This window comes from Artemia sp. Qi Xiang Cuo, chromosome 5 (assembly GCF_049724085.1).
Source record: "Artemia sp. Qi Xiang Cuo chromosome 5, ASM4972408v1, whole genome shotgun sequence".
In the NCBI taxonomy this organism is placed as follows: Eukaryota; Metazoa; Arthropoda; class Branchiopoda; order Anostraca; family Artemiidae; genus Artemia; species Artemia sp. Qi Xiang Cuo.
Window position 1 is genome coordinate 28,460,359 of NC_142798.1, and position 18,797 is coordinate 28,479,155.

An 18,797-nucleotide genomic window follows, 5' to 3' on the forward strand; every position below is an offset into this window, starting at 1 on the left:
CCCTCCAATCACTTTCGACTATTAAAAAGGACACTAGACCTTTGAATTTCCAATTGAATGGGCCATTTTTCAAGTTTCTACGACAAAGATTTCAATAAAAACTTAAATGCCCCCAGGGCATAACTTATAACCCTTGCCCTGAAGCCTGGGGGAGGGGGGAGTGTCCTGCTCAAAGATATAATTTCCTGCACTTTACCTGCGTGGAACAAAATGGCTATCTCAAAATTTTGATTAGATGTGTTTGGGGAAATGGTGGGCTTGGATGGGGTGTTAGTTGCCTTCCAATTACTTTCGACTATTAAAAAGGGAACTAGCCATTTCAATTTCTAATCGAATGAGCCCTTTTTGAAGTTTCTACGACAACGCGTTCTATAAAAACTTTATATGCCCCCAGGGCATAACTTACAACCCTTTTCCTGAGGGCTGTGAGGGGGTTGTCATCCTCAAAGATCAATTTACAAAACTTAAAACTACGTTGAATAAAATGGCTATCTCAGAATTTTGATGGGATATTTTTTGGGGAAAAGGTGGGTGTGAGAGGGGGATTAGTTGCCCTCCGATCACTTTCGACTATTAAGAAGGGCACTAGACCTTTGAATTTCCAATCGAATGGGCCATTTTTCAAGTTTCTACGACAAAGATTTCAATAAAAACTTAAATGCCCCCAGGGCATAACTTATAACCCTTGCCTTGAAAAACGGGGAGGGGGAGTGTCCTGCTCAAAGGTATGATTTCCTGAACTTTAAACCGCGTGGAACAAAATAGCTATCTAAAAATTTTGATTGGATATGTTTGGGGAAATGATGGGCGTGGAAGGGGTGTTAGTTGCCTTCCAATCACTTTCGACTATTAAAAAGGACACTAGCCATTTCAATTTTTAATCGAATGAGTCCTTTTTGAAGTTTTTAGGACGACAAGTACTATAAAAACCTTATTTGCCCCCAGGGCATAACTTACAACCACTGCCCTGAGGGCTGTGGGGGAGTGTCCTCCTCAAAAACATAATTTCTATTTGGAAATCCAAAACACTGAACAAAATGGCTATCTAAAAATTTTGATAGGATGTGTTTGGGGAAAAGATGGACAAGAGAAGGGGGCTAGTTGCCCTCAAATCACTTTTGACTATTAAAAAGGGCACTAGACCTTTGAATTTCCAATTAAATGAGCCCTTTTTCAAGTTTCTAAGACAAAGATTTCAAAAAAAATCTTATATACACCAGGGTATAACTTATAACCCTTGCCCTGAAGACTGTGAGGGGAGTGTCCTGCTCAAAGGCATAATTTCCCTTCCAATTTGCCTTCCAATTACTTTCGACTATTAAAAAGGGAACTAGCCATTTCAATTTCTAATCGAATGAGCCCTCTTTGAAGTTTCCATTTAATATCACACCCATACCCCATTTCCATTAGCGTATATAGCATGCATTTAAAATAATTGGCAATTTGAATCATTTACGGCCCTTGGGGTTTTGTCAGCCCCGGACACATATTTATTGAACCTTTTGACTACTTTGAGCAAATTGGCTCTCTTAAAATCTCTAATTGGATGTCTTTGGAGGTTAAGGGGGATAGCAAGAAATGGCAAGTGAGAGGGCTTTTGCCCTCCAATCCCCTTGGACTCTTAAAAAGGACAGTAGAAATTTCAATTTCAAATCAGATGGACCCCTCCTATGTTTCTCCGACTTCCTGTTCCATATAAAGTGGCTATGAATAAAAAATAAATAAACACATTGAAGACTTATGGCTTCAATGTGTTTAACAGGCAACACTAGAGCAATGTCTCTTATTTGCCAGAAGTTGAAAAGATATATGCACGAACATGGAATACGGATCGAGCTTGCTTACAAAAAATACTTTTTTATATCAAAATCTTGCAATAAAAATATTTGGGTCCCAAAATGAGCCCCTTATCTAACATACAGGACTATCAATTGCAGCACCTTAATTGTAATAAAATCCCTCGAATCAGGGACTTATTTTGGGGTCCCTTACATATGGGACTATCAAATTCCTGTATTTTCCTACCTGAATTAAGTTTTGTTTTAATTCAAGGGAATCATTCGAAAGCCGCCTCACGAATAATGACCTCGTATCTAGCATTGCCTCGTATCCTCGAATATTGCCTTTTAAAGTAAACATTGAAATTCATAGGTTGTTTGTTAGGTTGTCTTCTGAAAGGCTGTCCCAATGGAACAGCTACATTGCCCTAAGTTGTAAGGATAATAATTTGATTTGGGCAATCTAAACTGCTAGCCAAAAATATTTCCCACTAGCAGCCTGAATTTGCTTTCCAAGTCTAGCTAATTCTTACCAATTGGTGAACCTAAACCTAGCAGCTTTAGCTACTCGCCAACGTCAATAGAAAGCGGAGCCGGCTTTGCTAGCCAGTTCATGATCATCACTATTATATCTTTTAGAACAGAAAGTCTTCGTCAACGTTATTATGGGAAACTATTAATGATTGCTTCCTGAATGTAGCCATCATTTCACTACTGTTAGCCAAGCCTCGGTTAAGTTCAAGGTTATTTCATCGGTGTGGCATTCATCTTTTCTTTCCGGTTTTTCTTCCCATAAAAAGTAATAATTATGGATGGCTCTGTATGAGTAATAATTTCTTTTTTTTGGCTATATTCCTCCAATGTTGTAGAATACAATACATTGATATAAGTTGTCTTTGTAATGTTATGCAAGAATGAGACAAAATTGAATAAAAAGAAAGAAAAAAGACTCAGAAGTAAAGAGACCGGTCAAATGGACTTTTAGAACTTAGGACTGCGTTAAGGACTGAGACCAGTTTAGGACTGAAAATATACCGTCAAAGATTTCCCAACTGTTTTCACTTGTTAATCTTTTTAGTGCGAAATAGATTTCAAAAGGGAGAAGTACCTCCAACCCTAATAGTTTAAGTCACTTGAAAAAGAAACGATTTGACAGAGTTGTGTAGTGGAGCGCAGCTATTTTTCCAAATCGCTGAAAGGGCCGAATAACTGAAAAGCCCGTTCGCAATGGAATTTTATTAATACCGAGATTCAACTGGTTTGAACCAATAAGATCTTTCATAGAATTTTCTGATCAGACGAAAAATCCTGTGAAAAATTTGATTGACCCAAATTAGTGCTAGCTAAATCTCGGTTTTTGTACACTCTCATTGTGAATGATCCTTTAAAGAAACGACATTTATCAATTATTGGCGAAAAAAAAGTTGTAAAATGACCAGTGAATGAGCAAATATTTGCCCCTTCCTCCTCCACAAAATTAGGCTTACTACCAAAGACTGTCAGATCCTTGAAATAATTGTCTTTATGATGTCTAACTTTTTTTTTACTTCTTTTAACGTGGATCAAAATATAAATAATAAAAATGATTCTTTATTTTAATAAAAATCAAAGTTCAAAAATACACAAAATGATATAACCGGTAGTTTCCTTATTTTAAATTTGGCGTCCCTAAAATTTCTACAGCCAGAGCAAGTGTCCCCTCTGTCCCTCTCCCAAAACTACCTATGGGCTTGAAGATGTAGAATATTTTCTTCTGGTTTTAAGCTTCAAGGTTGCTCTGTCGATTGGAAAAAACCTTTTTTGTTTGTTCTGCTGTTTATACTCGGAGTCATCCTAATTATGAGAAGGGCCACGGCCATCAACCTACCTTTCTTTACCCTTTACTATTGCATAACAACGCTGTTAGAATAAGGGCTCTTCATCAGTAAATCAATCAATTTACTAACTTTTATAAACAAATATGAACTGACTACAGCATTGTTCCTGCGTGTATTCACTTTATATAAGAGTAAGATAGAATTTTCTTAAATATGGGGATAGGCTCCCCTCAAGCCTTCGTTCTTCATGCAAAATTCAATCTTCTATTCACAATGCTTAATCAAGGAGGCACACTTGTGCCTCTATAAAGAGGCGACCCACCACAATGTTAAGCGATTTCAGGTCCTAGAGGTCACAGAGAGACGGCGGTAATCGCATTTTGTAGCCCAAGCTCAAACTAAGAAACTTGCAAAATTTCATCCTCCTCCGACTTTATCTTCATGGGGTAAACCGGGCCGGAAGTTTGGACCCTCCCACCACAGTCCCCCTTTAACGTTGTCTGATTGGACTGAAATTTAGAGGTTAAGCTTTCCTAGGACCCGGGAGCTTATCCTCGAAATTCCAGCTCAATCCGATCACTCCTTCCCTGTTTTCCAAAAACCAAATATAGCCACTTAAACTTCATTATTTCTTATTTTTTTCTTAGCAACGCCTACAGGCCACAGTTGGCAACGGATCAGGTTGAATGAGGACTCATTCGAAGCAGAATTCGACCTGTTAGGGCCTTTTGATATTTTCAGACCGAAAAAATTATCCCCCGAATTTACATTTACGAAAAACCTCGTTTTCCTATAATAGCCCATGTTAATTTTTCCCACCACAACCCCCCTTTAACGTTGTCTGATCGGGCTGAAATTTAGAAGATAAGCTTTCCTGGGGCCTGGGAGCTTATCCTCGAAATTTCAGCTCAATCTGATCACTCCTTCCCTGTTTTCCAAAAACCAAATATCAAGTTTTGCTTGCGTCAAAAAGATTCATCAGGTCACTAAAAAACAATTTGAATTATGTCTCTTTAGTGTAGCGGTGAGACTTCTGGGTGTCAGGCGGAAAACCCGAGTTCGATTCACCGTTAGATCAAATTTTTTATATACTGAATTTAAATTAAAAAAAAAAAAATTAGTTTCTTTTTTAAATTATTTGAAAAAAATTATTTTTTCTAAAGAGTTAAAAAAAATGAGTTACAAGGTAGACACTTAAAACACCCTGTCGAGAAAGAAAATAATAATACACAATCATCTAACAGTTAGTCAAGCAATAATAAGTAATAAACTGTACAAACCCGTGCAGAGATTATTTGAAAAAAACTACGTTTTCTAAAGAGTTAAAGAGTCTGAGTTACAAGGACAAACCTTAAAACGTACAGGAATGAGGAGGCACAGTTGGGGGGCTACCGCCTCCCAAACCCCCCGCTTTCGCAGCCTTTAAATAAAAAAAAGTGTTTTAAACTGAAAGTAAGGAGCGACATTAAATCTTAAAACGAACAGAAATTATTCCGTATATGAAAGAGGCTGTGCCCTCCTCAACGCCTCGCTCTTTACGCTAAAGTTTGACTTTCTCACAACTCTTTTTTTAAACAATAAAAACTTTGGCATAAAGAGCGAGGCGTTGAGGAGGGCACAGCCTCTTTCATATACGGACTAATTTCTGTTCGTTTTAAGATTTAATGTCGCTCCTTACTTTCAGTTTAAAAAACTTTTTTTTTTATTTAAAGGCTGCGAAAGCGGGGGGTTGGGGGCGGCAGCCCCCCAACTGTGCCTCCTAATCCCTGTACGTTTTAAGGTTCGACCTTGTAACTCAGCCTCTTTAACTCTTTAGAAAACGTAGTTTTTTTCAAATAATTAGTAAAAAATTACGGTTATTCATTAATGAGTATCTTTTCCAAGGTGAGCTGTCACCGTCTCACCTCCCTTTCACAAGCTTCTTCCCTATATATTTCTCCTAATAAAAAGAGATTAGGAGGGGGGGGTAAAAAGTTCTGCTGTTAAGTGTCATATTGAACTTAATGGTTATTCATGGAAAGTATGGTCATAAAAATGCACTTTCTGTTGCCTTAGGTAACCCTCCCTAAAAAAAATCCACCGATCTTCCCCTTAAAGTTTTGTCCATTGTATAATATTTTACAAAAATTAGTGTTGCTTTATAAACAGTTTACACCATCAGTTCATTTTTTATGGACTGCTTGTAAGTTCGTGAATGGAGTTCACTCAGAATGAGACAGACCCTGTCTTCTGACCACGCACCTCTGGATAAGGGGATTTTCCCAAACTGAACAATCCAATCAGCGTAACCGTAACCTCATGTGACGGGTAGAGCCCACCCAAGGGAATCTTAGTATCTGGGTTTTTGTAGTTCTACTCAGATCCCAGGCCTAGGATCAGTAAGGCCGGCAACGTTTCATTTTCCATCTGACCTGGAGTGAAAGCCCTCCTCGGTCGGGATTTGAAGAGTGACCACATCTCAATAGCAGGCCACCGAGACCATTTTCTTGGCAAGAACTCCAAATTCATAGGGGACGGATGCAGCCTGCTATCATCAGGAAATGGGGAATAACATTCCTCTCCGTGCCTGCTAAAATATTTGCAAGCCTTTGTCGACTTTAAACCCGCTTTTGACTCTGCAGATAGGGAGTTGTTGTTGCCCATGATCAAAACAGTCGGTCTGTATCAGAAGCACTGCTTTCTCTCTTTGAGAGATGTGTGAACAAATGACAAGACGTGCCTAAGTTGACGGGAAGCGTAGCTAGCTGCTCAGAATTTGTACAGGAGTTCCGCAGGGATGTGCCACAGCTCCCCAACTTTCTAATTGCGCCATTTATTATTTCATAATGAGGACGACTAGCCAACTTAACTTTGGGCTGAAACTCGGAGACAGGCTTTTGAGAAACACATGCTTCGCTGACGATTTGGTGCTCAGGATAAGCACCTTCGAAGAACTTTTTATAGCGCTGACAGTCATGAGAGAAGGGTCTAGCAAAGTTGGGCTCAACATCAGTTGGAGTGAAACGAAAGTTATGTTTATTCATCCACGGTCATCTCAACAACTCTCCTGCAGTCGAAGTATGTCAAAACCAAGTAGCAGCCGTGAAGGACTTCCCTTACCTTGGCTTCGGGTTGTCAAGTGATGGATGAGTCAAGAGCGAAGTCTTCGCACGAATCACGAAAGAATCTTCTATCCTAAAGAGACTCAACAAAATATATGAAGCTAAGAGAGGAAAGGAAATAATAAATGAAAAATAATACCAAAAAAGAGTGAGAAAACGAGGATTTTGTCAGCCAGTGGTAAAAACATGAAGACGAAAAACAAGCAAATATTTCGACAAGGACCTCCGCCAAGTCGTCCTCAGTGCTAAATAAGAAAGAAAAGAGAAGCAAAAAATCTAACCTTTTGGAGTTTACTGTACAAGATACGAACAGACACTGAATGAAAGACCAAGCCAAAACCAATGAAAGACAGTATTTACCAAAGAGATTGAGCAAGAATGTTTTGCCTCACGATACTTTTTGCTCGTCTGCAAATTCGGTTTACATTAGGCATGCAAATAGGTTCTCTTAAATTTGACTTAGTGCAAATATTATTTGAGTCTTTTAGTATTAAATTGTTATAAATTGGGCTTAATGAAATGTCTCCTGTGTCTCTGTTTATAGCCAAATTTCTATTTCAATCTCAGGGACTTATCTATTGAAATTTTGTGTTCATGCAAACGTTCACTAAGTTGTTGATGGGTCCAAGTTGTTGACCTCAACAAAATCTGGCATAACCCTGTTATCAGTCGCCTCACAGAGATATGGGTACTCAAGGCATCTGTGGGTTCCGTCCTGCTATTTTATCAGCATCACCAATCTCCTGAACCCCACGATACAGATTCCATTTTCCCTTAAGTAGCGCAGCACATGCTGAGATGGTACGGCCATCTCCTCCGAATACCGGAAGAAGCGTCTGTTGCACGCTTACGACTTCAACCCTGTGACCAACGGGTGGAAAACACCAGATGGTTGTTTAAGAATGAGATGGTCCGATAGCCTACACCAGCTCCTAAGTAAGGCAGGAATAAGACCTGAAGATGGACCTACGATTGCTCAAATCCGGGTGTCCTGGGTCAGGATGTTGTCAGCTCTCTCGACGCTGGCACCAACCCGACTGGAGATTTAAGCAAGTCAAGCATATATATTAGGGGCAAATGCGTCACCTACGGCAGTACGACCTCTCGGTTATGGAATTTTTATTAATTGTTTGGACAGTTCTATAATGATTTCTCAGAATTTTTGGTCGATAGCGTTTTGATCCTTATCGGGCCAATATGGGGTTTTGGCTAGAAATGGCAAAAGTGGGTGTTTTAGTGTAGCACTCTTGGGACGTTTTGACTAATATAAATATAATAAATATAGATGTAATTTAATTTAAATGTTTATGTACAGGTATAATCGTCCGAGAAACTCTTTCCTAGTTGATCCTAATTGTTCCAGCACCCTGTCTGGCCTTTTCAGAAAAGTGGTTTAAAAAGACAAATTTAGGAACAGGGCGTAATGACAAGACATGAAACCCTACAAAATGCTACACGGCAAATTCGACTCCAATATGGATGTATCATAAAAAGGAGGAGTGCTCGCTAATGTGTCCACCTCAAGCAGCTTATTGCTGTAACAAGTTTGAACTTGTAGTTGTGCTTCGTTTCTCTTCTTTTTAATTAACGGTGCTTTACTTGCAATTAGTTTCGCCGTCCACTATAATGTCTTGTTGAGTTTAATACTTTTGATAAAACAAGAATTCCTCCCCCTCCGGCTGGTCCTCCTAAAATAGTGTTTCAGAAATTTATTGAGCTGAACACAGTTCTTAGAAGAAATGGTATCCCTGTAAGAGGGAAATATTTTTTTTTTGTTCCAAACGAAGACCTTTGGATTCAGAAAAAAAAAAAAAAATCCGACAGGCATGAATTGAAAAAAATCTCAAATACCAAGTGTTAGTATTTGCTTTTGAACGATTGTCAAGGACATGTATTGCAAATTGCAATCATGTTGCGAGATTATAATTTCATAAAAGAAACTGTTATTTGTTTACTTTATCCGACAGGTATAAGGCTGTAACCGTTCATGGAATTTATAGCTTTTGTCATGGCCATCATTAAAGGACAGATGAAGATATTTATTTGGTATACCGTTAAAAAAATCAACATGCTATATAAAATAAAGGTTAAAATTGACACATAAAACAAGTAAATTAGACGCTCTAAAAAACAATCTCTACAAATGAGATAAGTAAAAATAATGTGCACAGGGCTGGATTTAAATCTTTCGTGCCTCTAGCCCCAAGCAGTTTTTGTAGGGGAGACACAGGGATTGACGGGAAATCTTCGAAAATTCGAGGATAGTGGAATCCCTGAACAGAAGGCAACTGATGAGTGATGAGCCAAAAGTAATGCAAGAGATAGGTGATACCGAGCTCTCAGCTGCCATTCTTGGGAGACATCTGACAGTCTATAAGCGACTACGGTATTTCTATGTTGTTTCAAAATCACTTTTCTGTGAATTGGCAACGCAGCAGCAAAGTACACTAGGCACTTAGCACTTTGACGATAAATCACATCAGTCCAGTTTTTGTTAAGAATAAAAATCGCTCAGTGCTTTTTTGGGGGGGTCCCTCGGCATTGTGTACCCCTAGGCCCAGGCCTGGTGGGCCTATGCGTAAATCCTGGCCTAATTGTGCAGAAAAATTTATTCTTCGCAATTATCAAAGGTGTAATCTCAAATTCGCAGCGTTTGATATCTTATATCTGTTCCTGATTCCTGTCTTCTAATATTGGCATATTTTTAAGAGTAGCTTTATATCATTTTGAATAAAGCGCAAATTATGCTTTAACTTCCAGGGAAAATGTTCTATTTTCCATATTTGAATAAATGATTGACGATCAGTTTAGTTTATGTCAGTTTAATTTATTTTCAGTTTTTATGAGCCTAATAAAAATAAATTATTTCGATAGGCCAAAGAGGCTGTCGAAAGACAGCCATAAAAAAGAAAAACACTTTAAAGTATACTCTTTTTTTAGACCAGAGGAAAAACATTTTACCCCCTTCCCCCAAACAAAAAATCTCACTACCCCCCCCCTCCGCAAAATTTTTTGCGGATGATTCAACCTGAAAAATTCTCCTTAGCATACCTTTATTTGAAAAATAATTTAATTTCTAATCGTTTTTCCGATCACCCCGGAAATACCCCCTCCGTGAAAATTTTCCGGGAAGTCCAAACTCGCTGAAAATTTCCCCAGGAAGATTTCCCCTGGAATATCTTCACATGCAAAATTGAGCTGGTAAAGCAAAACTAAGGCAAATAAAAAGAATTTCGTATAGGAATTCTGTCAAATCCCCCCAGTGTATAATTTACACTTGAAAATTCACCCCGGAAATTCCCCTTCCAACAGAACATTCTCCATGAAAATCCACCCCAAGCACAAAATCTCCTCCTCCCGAAAAATGTCTGCATGATTCCTAATGGAAAATCCTATGTGCAAACAATAGGCAGATTTCATAACTTTCAGCCCTTTCCCCATGGGCTATGGGAGATCATGTTACCCCTAAGGGCATAGTTATTGGATCTTTTAACTATGCTGAACAAAATGGCTATCTCAAAATTTTGATCGAACGACTCTGGGGGGAAAAGGCGTGGGAGGTGGCTAGATGCCCTCCAGTCTCTTTGGTCACTTAAAAAGGACACTATAACTTTTAATTCCCGTTGGAATGCACCCTCTCCTGATCTTCTAGGACCATTAGGTCGATACTATCACGCCTGGGAAGAACAAACAAACAAAAAAACTACAACAAATAAACAGTTATCCGTGATCTTTTTTCTGGCATAATTCCAAATTTTATATAAATGAGCTTGAAACTTCTCGGGTAGGGTTCTCTGATACGCTGAATCTGACGATGTGATTTTAATTAAGATTCCTCGACTTTTAGGGGTGTTTCCCTCCTTTTTTGGAAAATCAGGCAAATTTTCTCAGGCTCTTGCTCTTAGCTTTTGATGGGTAACACTAAACTTAATGAATCTTATATATTTGCAATCAGCATAATAAGCCAATTCTTTTGATGCATCTATTGATGTCAAAATTCCGTTTTTTAGAGTGTCGGTTTCTATTGAGCCAAGTCGCTCCTTACTTGCAGTTTTTTACCACGAACTGCTTGATTTTGAGTATAGGTGCTATCAATTTTTAAGTACGGCTACGAACACGGTCACTAGTTTCTTCAGGAACTGGGGTCTGTTTTTGGCGAGGAGAATGTTTCTAAAGATAGGGTAATTTTTTAGAGATGCCTCCCCAAAAAAAACCATGTGACAAGCATTGAGATATATATTGACAGTTTAGGGAACATAGTCATTTTTACACTTCGAAGAAGGAATGGAAACCCTGGACTAGAGATCCAACCCCCTCCCCCAAACACCCTCTTGCGTATATAGATGAATCAAACAAGGAAACCCATATAGTTGGATGCTTCTAACAGTATTTTTACTTTTTTATTGTCTTGTAAAACACTTTAGTCTGATATCACTTCTACTGCCTTTCAGACCAAATTTTCTCGTCCTCTAGCTCTTTTTCCCTCAGCTTGTTTATTCTAAATCCATTTTATTTATGGTCAAAACGCAAACTCATGTTCAGACGTAAAACGCAAAAGTACCACAAACAATAAGCTACGACAGAAATTATGCCATTTTTTCGAAGGTTTAATGGTACTTTTGGATTTGACCCCCCCCCTCACCATTGTCCAAGTCCCCATTGTCCATTGTCCATATGCCCTTTCTTTATCTCTGATTTTCATTTCGGGTTCATTTCTGTCTTTGTTTCTAGCTCTAACATAATAAAATCATATACCATACATAAAAATGAAACCCCTGAGGTTCTTTTTACTTTTAGCTTTATTTTATTTTTACTTTTTTCACCATATTACTTATAAAGCGAGTGCCGTTTGCCTATGTATCTTAGAGAGCTGGAAACCAATAGACACAAACATTTCCAGCGCATAGATAGTGCCAAAACTTTAGAAAAACCTCATTTCTACGTGATTTTTCTTGAATGTCCCATATTCACTACTTAAGATGTGTAGTTTTTGCCTTAGAGGGAGGAGGGAGGGGATTTGCACTACTGACCTGACACCTGAATGCTATCCCTCACCTGATATGATGTCACTACTGAACCTATACTTAGATGGTATACCTGACCTAATATGTCTGGAATGCTCAATTAAACCGTTAATTGCTGCAAAAGATTACAATCAAATATAAAATTTCCTGTTGGTTTTGTTATTTAAAATTTTATAAAGTTTATAACGCCACAAATATAAATTTTTAAATTGGCTTACAGCCAAAAATAAAACAGAAATTCAACCTTTGGGGATAAATCAATTTCATTTTGATTTCACTTCAATTTTAATAAAGGTACAAGTTAAAGAGCAATTGCGTTATTTTCACTTTCGAAAACCCCGATTTACTCAAATTGTGTACTCTTGGCATTTGAATTGTAAAGTTAAACCCAGGAGGTCATGATTCAGCAATTGAAACTGACTCCATGATGTGGGAACTTTAACCCTTGAAACTAGCTTGTTGGAACTTGCTTTTCAAGTCTTTTTTTTTAGTGAAAAAGTTTTCAGTCAGCGTTTAAAATCTTCAAACTCAAAGAGACACCTTAACTCGACGGACAGATTCAACTTATAGGAGTTTATGCTAAATTTTAACTGAAGCTTTAGCTTTCTATCTGTCTACTTTCTTTATTTTTTAATATCTATCGTTCGAACATTCTTTATTTTTGTTTCTTTTATTATTTTTATAGAAACACCTCACCGATTTCATTTCTTTAGCTGAATGTAAATTTTTCTGGACATCCCCTTAACGTGTCAAAACATACGTTCTAAAGGGTCTCAGAACTAGCATTTTACAAGCTTGTTGAGGCAATTTCACATAAAAAATTTTTCATTGTACATTCGGTACTGGTGCATTATAACTAAACCAGCGCTATACACGAAAGAAGTCAAGTTCGGTTAATGCTAATGAAATATGATGAATATATAATAGTTTAGAAACAAATTTGAGCTATATGTTTGCACACTAGGGGTGGGGGTAAGCATAGCATATATTAAATACGTAACCTAACATAGCCTAGGTACCTCCCCCCCCCTAAACCCCAAAAATAATCGTTTAAATATTGTAACCTCAATGAGAAACCACACTTTGCCATCAATTTATCTAGCAAATACCTGTTTGTCTGGTTTCCTTGTACACTCCATAGCGCTGATTTAGTTATAATGCATAAGTACCCCCCCCCCTAAACCCCAAAAAACAATCGTTTAAATATTGCAAACTCGATAAGAAACTACGCTTTGCAATCAATTTAGACAACAAATACCCGTTTGACGGGTCTCCATGTCTGGTTTGTTTGTACAGTCTATAGCGCTGGTTTAGTTAAAATGCACCAGTACCGTACATTCAAAATAATAAGGTTTGCACATGGCTTTTTTGCTTTATAATAATTTGCTTTCTTACCCACTTGGGACAAAGACGAATGGAATAATAAAAAAAAAAAAAAAAAAAAAAAAAAAAAAAAAAAAAAATGCAAGACAACATTATAATACAACAACATAACCTAACATCATACAATAAAAAAACTGCAAATACAGCATTACCTACTGAATAGAGAGACTAAGCGCTAAGTAGACGGATCAACGGATAAAAAGTCCGACGCATTTTGGGCAAGCCTTTTACTGTGCTGTTTTAGTGAAATAGTATTGAAAACGATAGTTTCCTTGTTTTATTGTCTTTTTTCTTTTTTTGGTCCAGTGTGTTGAGGCATCTTCTTTTTAATATTGCAAGTCTTTAGCAGGACTCTCTTAGTCATATCTATAGTGTTTTCATATGTATACTCATTTTGTCATTAAGGTTGTCTATTTTGGATACGGTTGAGCCAAGTAGGGTCATATACTTTTAAGTGCATCTAAAAGTCGTACCCAAAGTGTACTGGAAACTGGTAGGAGGCCCATATTCATGTTCTTCTCAGAAGAAAAAATGCAGCCATTGTCATCTAGTGTTAACCAGCAAAGCTATGAACCCTTTATAAAGCTAGGCTATGGAAATCTAAATTAAAATGTTGGTAGCGCTTTTATACTTATTCTTTGCATTGAGCCAAAGGTAAAAAGAACGAAGCAATACATGTATTTACATACATTTTTTCAATACTAGCCTTTGTTTCATGCTATCCTAGCCCTGACTATCTTGTATTAGCTTACCATCCCTACTAACCCTAAATAACTATCAGTCAAAAACGTTTCAAAATAAAAGAATTTGCCTAATTTTAGAAAATATCAGGCTGGATCTAAATAACCTTAGAAATCCAATTGAAATAAAGCATTAATAAATTAAAATTAAGCCTGTTTGTTGAAGATTCACGGACGATTCTTGTCTTATCAGTCTTTCATACCATTTCGTCATGCTTGTAGTCTTCTCATGTACATGTTTTTTTTTTTTTTTTTTTTTTGTTTGTTTGTTGTTTTGTTTTTCTAATGTTGTTCTAATGTTCTAATGTTTTCATCAAATGAAAACAACTGCCAAAGCTTATCTGTTGAAGAGCATTGCAAAAGGGAAAAGAAAGAAGAAAAAGTTTAACTAAAAAATAAATTATAAGAATATGGTCTTCCGAAATCGTGACCTTAAAAGCCTTAAAGCACCAACATTTCAAAAATTAATAGAAAGAACATCCAATCAGATATATCATTTCAAAAAAGTTAAATTTTGCCTCTTACTGTATGACTTGTAATATAGCAATAAAGATAGAATCACTGAATCAGTATCAACAGTGTTAAGCTTTTTTAATATTAATATATTTTATTTTTTTATTCTGATAAGGCATAGCTAAATGGATTAATATTTACTGGAGATCCCAATTTTCATAGATTAAATCGCAGATTACATCTAAATCAGTTGACATACTTCAATTTTTTGGCAGCAAAGCAAAAAAGGATATAAAAAAAAACTTTTTGACCACCAGTTAGAAGGAAATTCACCAAGAAATAAATTGAAGCATAAAAAATATAAAAGCCTATTTTCTGCTCAACTATTATGCGTCATTTGTGGTAAAAAAAAAACGGTCTAACACGTAACAGATTTTTACTACTATCCTTATTTTTATTGTATTGCTTTTCATATTCGTGTCTATGTAGAAACCCCGAATTTGATAGCAAATTACAGGTTTTCTTCTCTAATAAGACTCCTTTTTTTAATACTTATCAAAAGAATAAAGAAAACCAAACACCGTAATTCTTACAACTGACAATGGATTTCATTACATTTTTCTACATAGCTGGTGTATTTGATCAAGTTCCTGCTGCTAGTCCGACGTTCAATCCATCCGAGCTTATTGGTAGCACCACCCCACTTCCGTCTCTTGATACTAACTTTTTGGAGGATGATGATATTGTCGTAGAAATTGGAAGACCGGGCATACATGATATACCCGATGACACATTTTTTTCAAATAATGATGATAATGCTGATATTAGAGGTGAGATTTTAGCATTTTAGGTACGTGCTTTAAAGCTATACCCTAGCAAAATAGCAGATAAATCAAAGAATCGACTCTAAGCTGTTGTTACCCTGGATCAGATAAAGTTTAATTTCGTTACATTAATGAACAAATCAATTCGTTTAAGAGTGAAATTTATAAGGAAATTGGCTTTAGTGCTTCTTCTAAAAATTATAGCTGAGTAAACATATTTCAAGGCAAAGGTAGGCTTAACATTAGATAATTCATTTGATGGAAGGGGGGATCTTTCCTCTTCAGAGGTTCATTTCCAGGGTTGTAGAGTCCTTGAGGTTTCTCTGCTTAAAAAAAATGTAAAGTAATCGTATAATAACATTCATGTTGGTTTTAAGTATTCTAATGATCATGAGGAGATAGCTGTAATTATTTGCCATGTCCTGCTTAGGCGTCTTCATGTCAGTTTCTAGATCCTTTAAAAGACAAGCCTAAACATTTGAGCTTTGTGATGTGAAGCAGATGATAGCAAATATAGATACCTTTTGTTATTATGAATTTAAGAACAATTAAAAAAAATATGTTGTTTTTTGTTTTTAAGCTTTTTAAAAAAGTCTAAGCATTTGAGCTGCGTAAAGTGCAGCAAATATTAGTAGAAACATTAGGATAAAAAGCCTGAACTTCAAATAGCCATTTGTATATGTCCTTGCTATCGTTCCCTGGGCTTAACAAAACATCGGCACTGTTTCTTTTTTACTTCTGTTTCTTTTTTTGTCTAACCATTTTCTGCTTCTTTTTTTCAAAAAAACAGAACAGAAAGCAGAAATAGGTCATCTGTTTTTGACGGACCTGTTACTGTTCTATTTTCCGTTTCTGTTTTCCTGAAAAACAGAAACAGTGCCGATGCTAAGCATCGGCGCTATTTCTGTTTATAATTCTGCTTTTTTTTTTGTCTAACCTGTTTCTGTTTCTATTTCTCCAAAAAAAAAGAAACAGAACAGAAAGGAGGAATGGGTCACCTTTTTGCCGGACCTGTCTCTGTTTCTGTTCTGTTCTGTCTTTTTTTCATCTGTTTTTTCTGTTTCTGTTTTTCTGAAAAACAGAAACAGTGCCGATGCTTGCTTTACATAGCTGAGGCGCTCCGATTATTTTTTGATGATAGTTGATATTTACACAAAAGGAAAAAGAAAATGAAATAACAAGGGTGACGAAAAAAATTAGATGGCAGTGTAAGAAACAGTCAAACAATGACGGATGACATTGTAAAACTACAAGATGGGTATGAGTTTTAGTAAGCCTATTGCTCTAAATATGCTGATTTACCCCAAAAAGTAAAGAGAACAGAAAACTTAATAATTTTTATTGTCACTGGCAAGTCTGTTTTGATCCACAAAAGGGGTTTAGCTGGCTATAAACTGACGGTTTCTTTTGTTGTCGGTAAAAGACATTTGTTTATTACTTTCAAACTCTTTTTGCTACGAGATACCATATATCAGTGAAATTAAATTAGGTAAGCTGAGACAAGCTAGACTCTCTGTGAACGAAAAATACAGTACTTCATATAGTGCTTTTGGATTTAGTCCTGTGTGTTAGCAACTTTTTTAGCAAATCACGAATCAGAATATGGTCTCAGAACGGAGTATTTTTTAGTTACTAAAATCTTTCTCCTTTTGTTTCGCTGTTATTTATGCTGGCGATCTATTGCTTAAAATAGAGTTGTTTTGTAGGTTTCTCTTTCTTCCCATTTCATGATTCTATGAATTTTTATCTAAAATCCTTTGATTCTTTTGTCTCATCGAATAAATTCAAAAAATCCTGGGGGGGGGGGGGGTGTGGAAATTTCATATCTTAATAGCCATCCAAAGGCGGCGTGAATTAGCAAACCCTCTAGAAAGGGGACGCTTAAACCAAAATGAGCAGTATGCAACTGGTGCTTCTTTATTCGTTTAAAGGTAAGCAAGAGCTTAGATGAGCATTCTGGCCTCGTACTCTTTAAATAAGATTTTTCTTAAGGTAAATTCTGACCCAAAGGTCAACTCACTGACTGATAGTGCAGGAAATGCATGCACAAAGTCTTGTTCTCGGCGTGCATCCAGGAACTTGGGTGAGCTTGGGTCAAAGACTTCTAAGCCTTGAGTTAACAAGAAATTTTCTCCGAACTTTTGTTTCAGTTCCAAAGTTACTTGCTCCACCATGAAGTATAGAACACCTGACCTATAAGTATTAAAAATGTCACAATTCACATTCTTCAGATTTCTTGCTCTGGCACCGACAGTGGTTTCAACAGAAAAGGCGTCTGCTTATTGTAACCAAACGTCTAGGATAGAATTGGCATCTATTGATGAATGAAGGATAAATAAATGCATATTCATAAAAAAATATTTAGGAATGAAGTGGTCGAAGGGGCAAATGAAAACATGGGGAAGGGGGAGGAGGGGCAAAATGAGATCTGGGGACCAAGTGTCCCTTCCCCATTAGAAAGTTACGCGCCTGATCCACTTCTCTTTGCCTTCAAGAATATCGCTATTTTAATTTATTGGTAGCTCTATTTTTGCTCCAAAAATGTGTTTCCCCATCTCAAAATTATCTGTTTTTTCTGGTTTCTATTTCACGCAGTTTTGTCTTGTCTTTATCACAGATTCTCTTTAGTTTTATTGAAGTATCAATCCTGATTTTTCTTCTCGCGTCTCATCTACCTCATTTCTCCTCCAATTAGTCTTTATTGCCATCTTTGTATCCCTTAGTAGGCTGCTTTTTAAGTCCATCAAGTTTGTATTCCTTTTTTTCTGTGGCTACACTACCGTTTTAGAACCATCACAATCATCCCCTGGATAATTCTTCCTACTGCTAATATATAGATTGGAAATTAAAAATAAGACAAAAAGCTTTGGTGTATATACTTAGATTAGGAGCTGGGAATAAATATCAAATGAATATCTCAATTATAAAAGACTGAGAGAAGAAATTTGCACCACCCCCTCCCACATATTAATTAGTTTTTAGTGTTTACTAGTTTAATAGTGCATAAGTAAAGATGTAAAGAGGGACCAGCTTCGATCTCGAAAGCTAAAATCTTGCACATACAAAGGTCATAAAAAAAATCTTAGGAAAAAAAATATATAAAATTTTGTGGAAACGCATGCAGTGGCCTAGAAAAATATAAGCGTGGAATTTATTTAAAATGTCAGCTAAGTCATATGTATATTTTGTTTCCAGTTGCTGTTTTATGTTTTATGAGAATATTTTAAATATCCCATGTAAAAAGAAGTTAATTTACTTAATATCATGAATTTTTCCCTTGAGCTTACGGAAATTAAACTTTTATAGAGTCTGAGAGACATGATATACATGATACGCATGATGACGCAATAAAATCAAGAAATGATGATGAAAGTGATAATAGAGGTAAGATTTTAACACTATTCCGTATTAGAGCTTGTAATCTGTGTATAGCTTGTAATCTACTAGTGTAAAACTCGCAGCAAATAAAGGGGAAAATAAATTCAAGTTTCAAAAATAGTTCGTATATATGTGTGTATAACAATGGTATGAAAATAGGATAGCTTTACTTATTAGAAAGCCTTTTGAAAGATCTCATCTTATCCTTATCCCAGATAAAAAGCCAGACTGCTAAAAAGCCATCGGTGACCGAAGTATCAGTTCTTTCTGCAAAATTCTGAATTAGTGCATCATTTTTT

General features: G+C 36.5%; 1 protein-coding gene across 1 annotated transcript in view; it reads left to right on the plus strand.

Annotated features, from left to right (window-relative positions):
• LOC148952004 (uncharacterized) overlaps nt 1–18,797 on the plus strand; it is a 77,079-nt gene that overhangs the window by 25,831 nt on the left and 32,451 nt on the right. The window contains exons 3-4 of the mRNA XM_089089475.1: nt 14,926–15,126; nt 18,427–18,504. Coding sequence (XP_088945601.1) covers nt 14,926–15,126; nt 18,427–18,504 — 279 coding nt within the window. The remainder of the gene's footprint in view (nt 1–14,925; nt 15,127–18,426; nt 18,505–18,797) is intronic.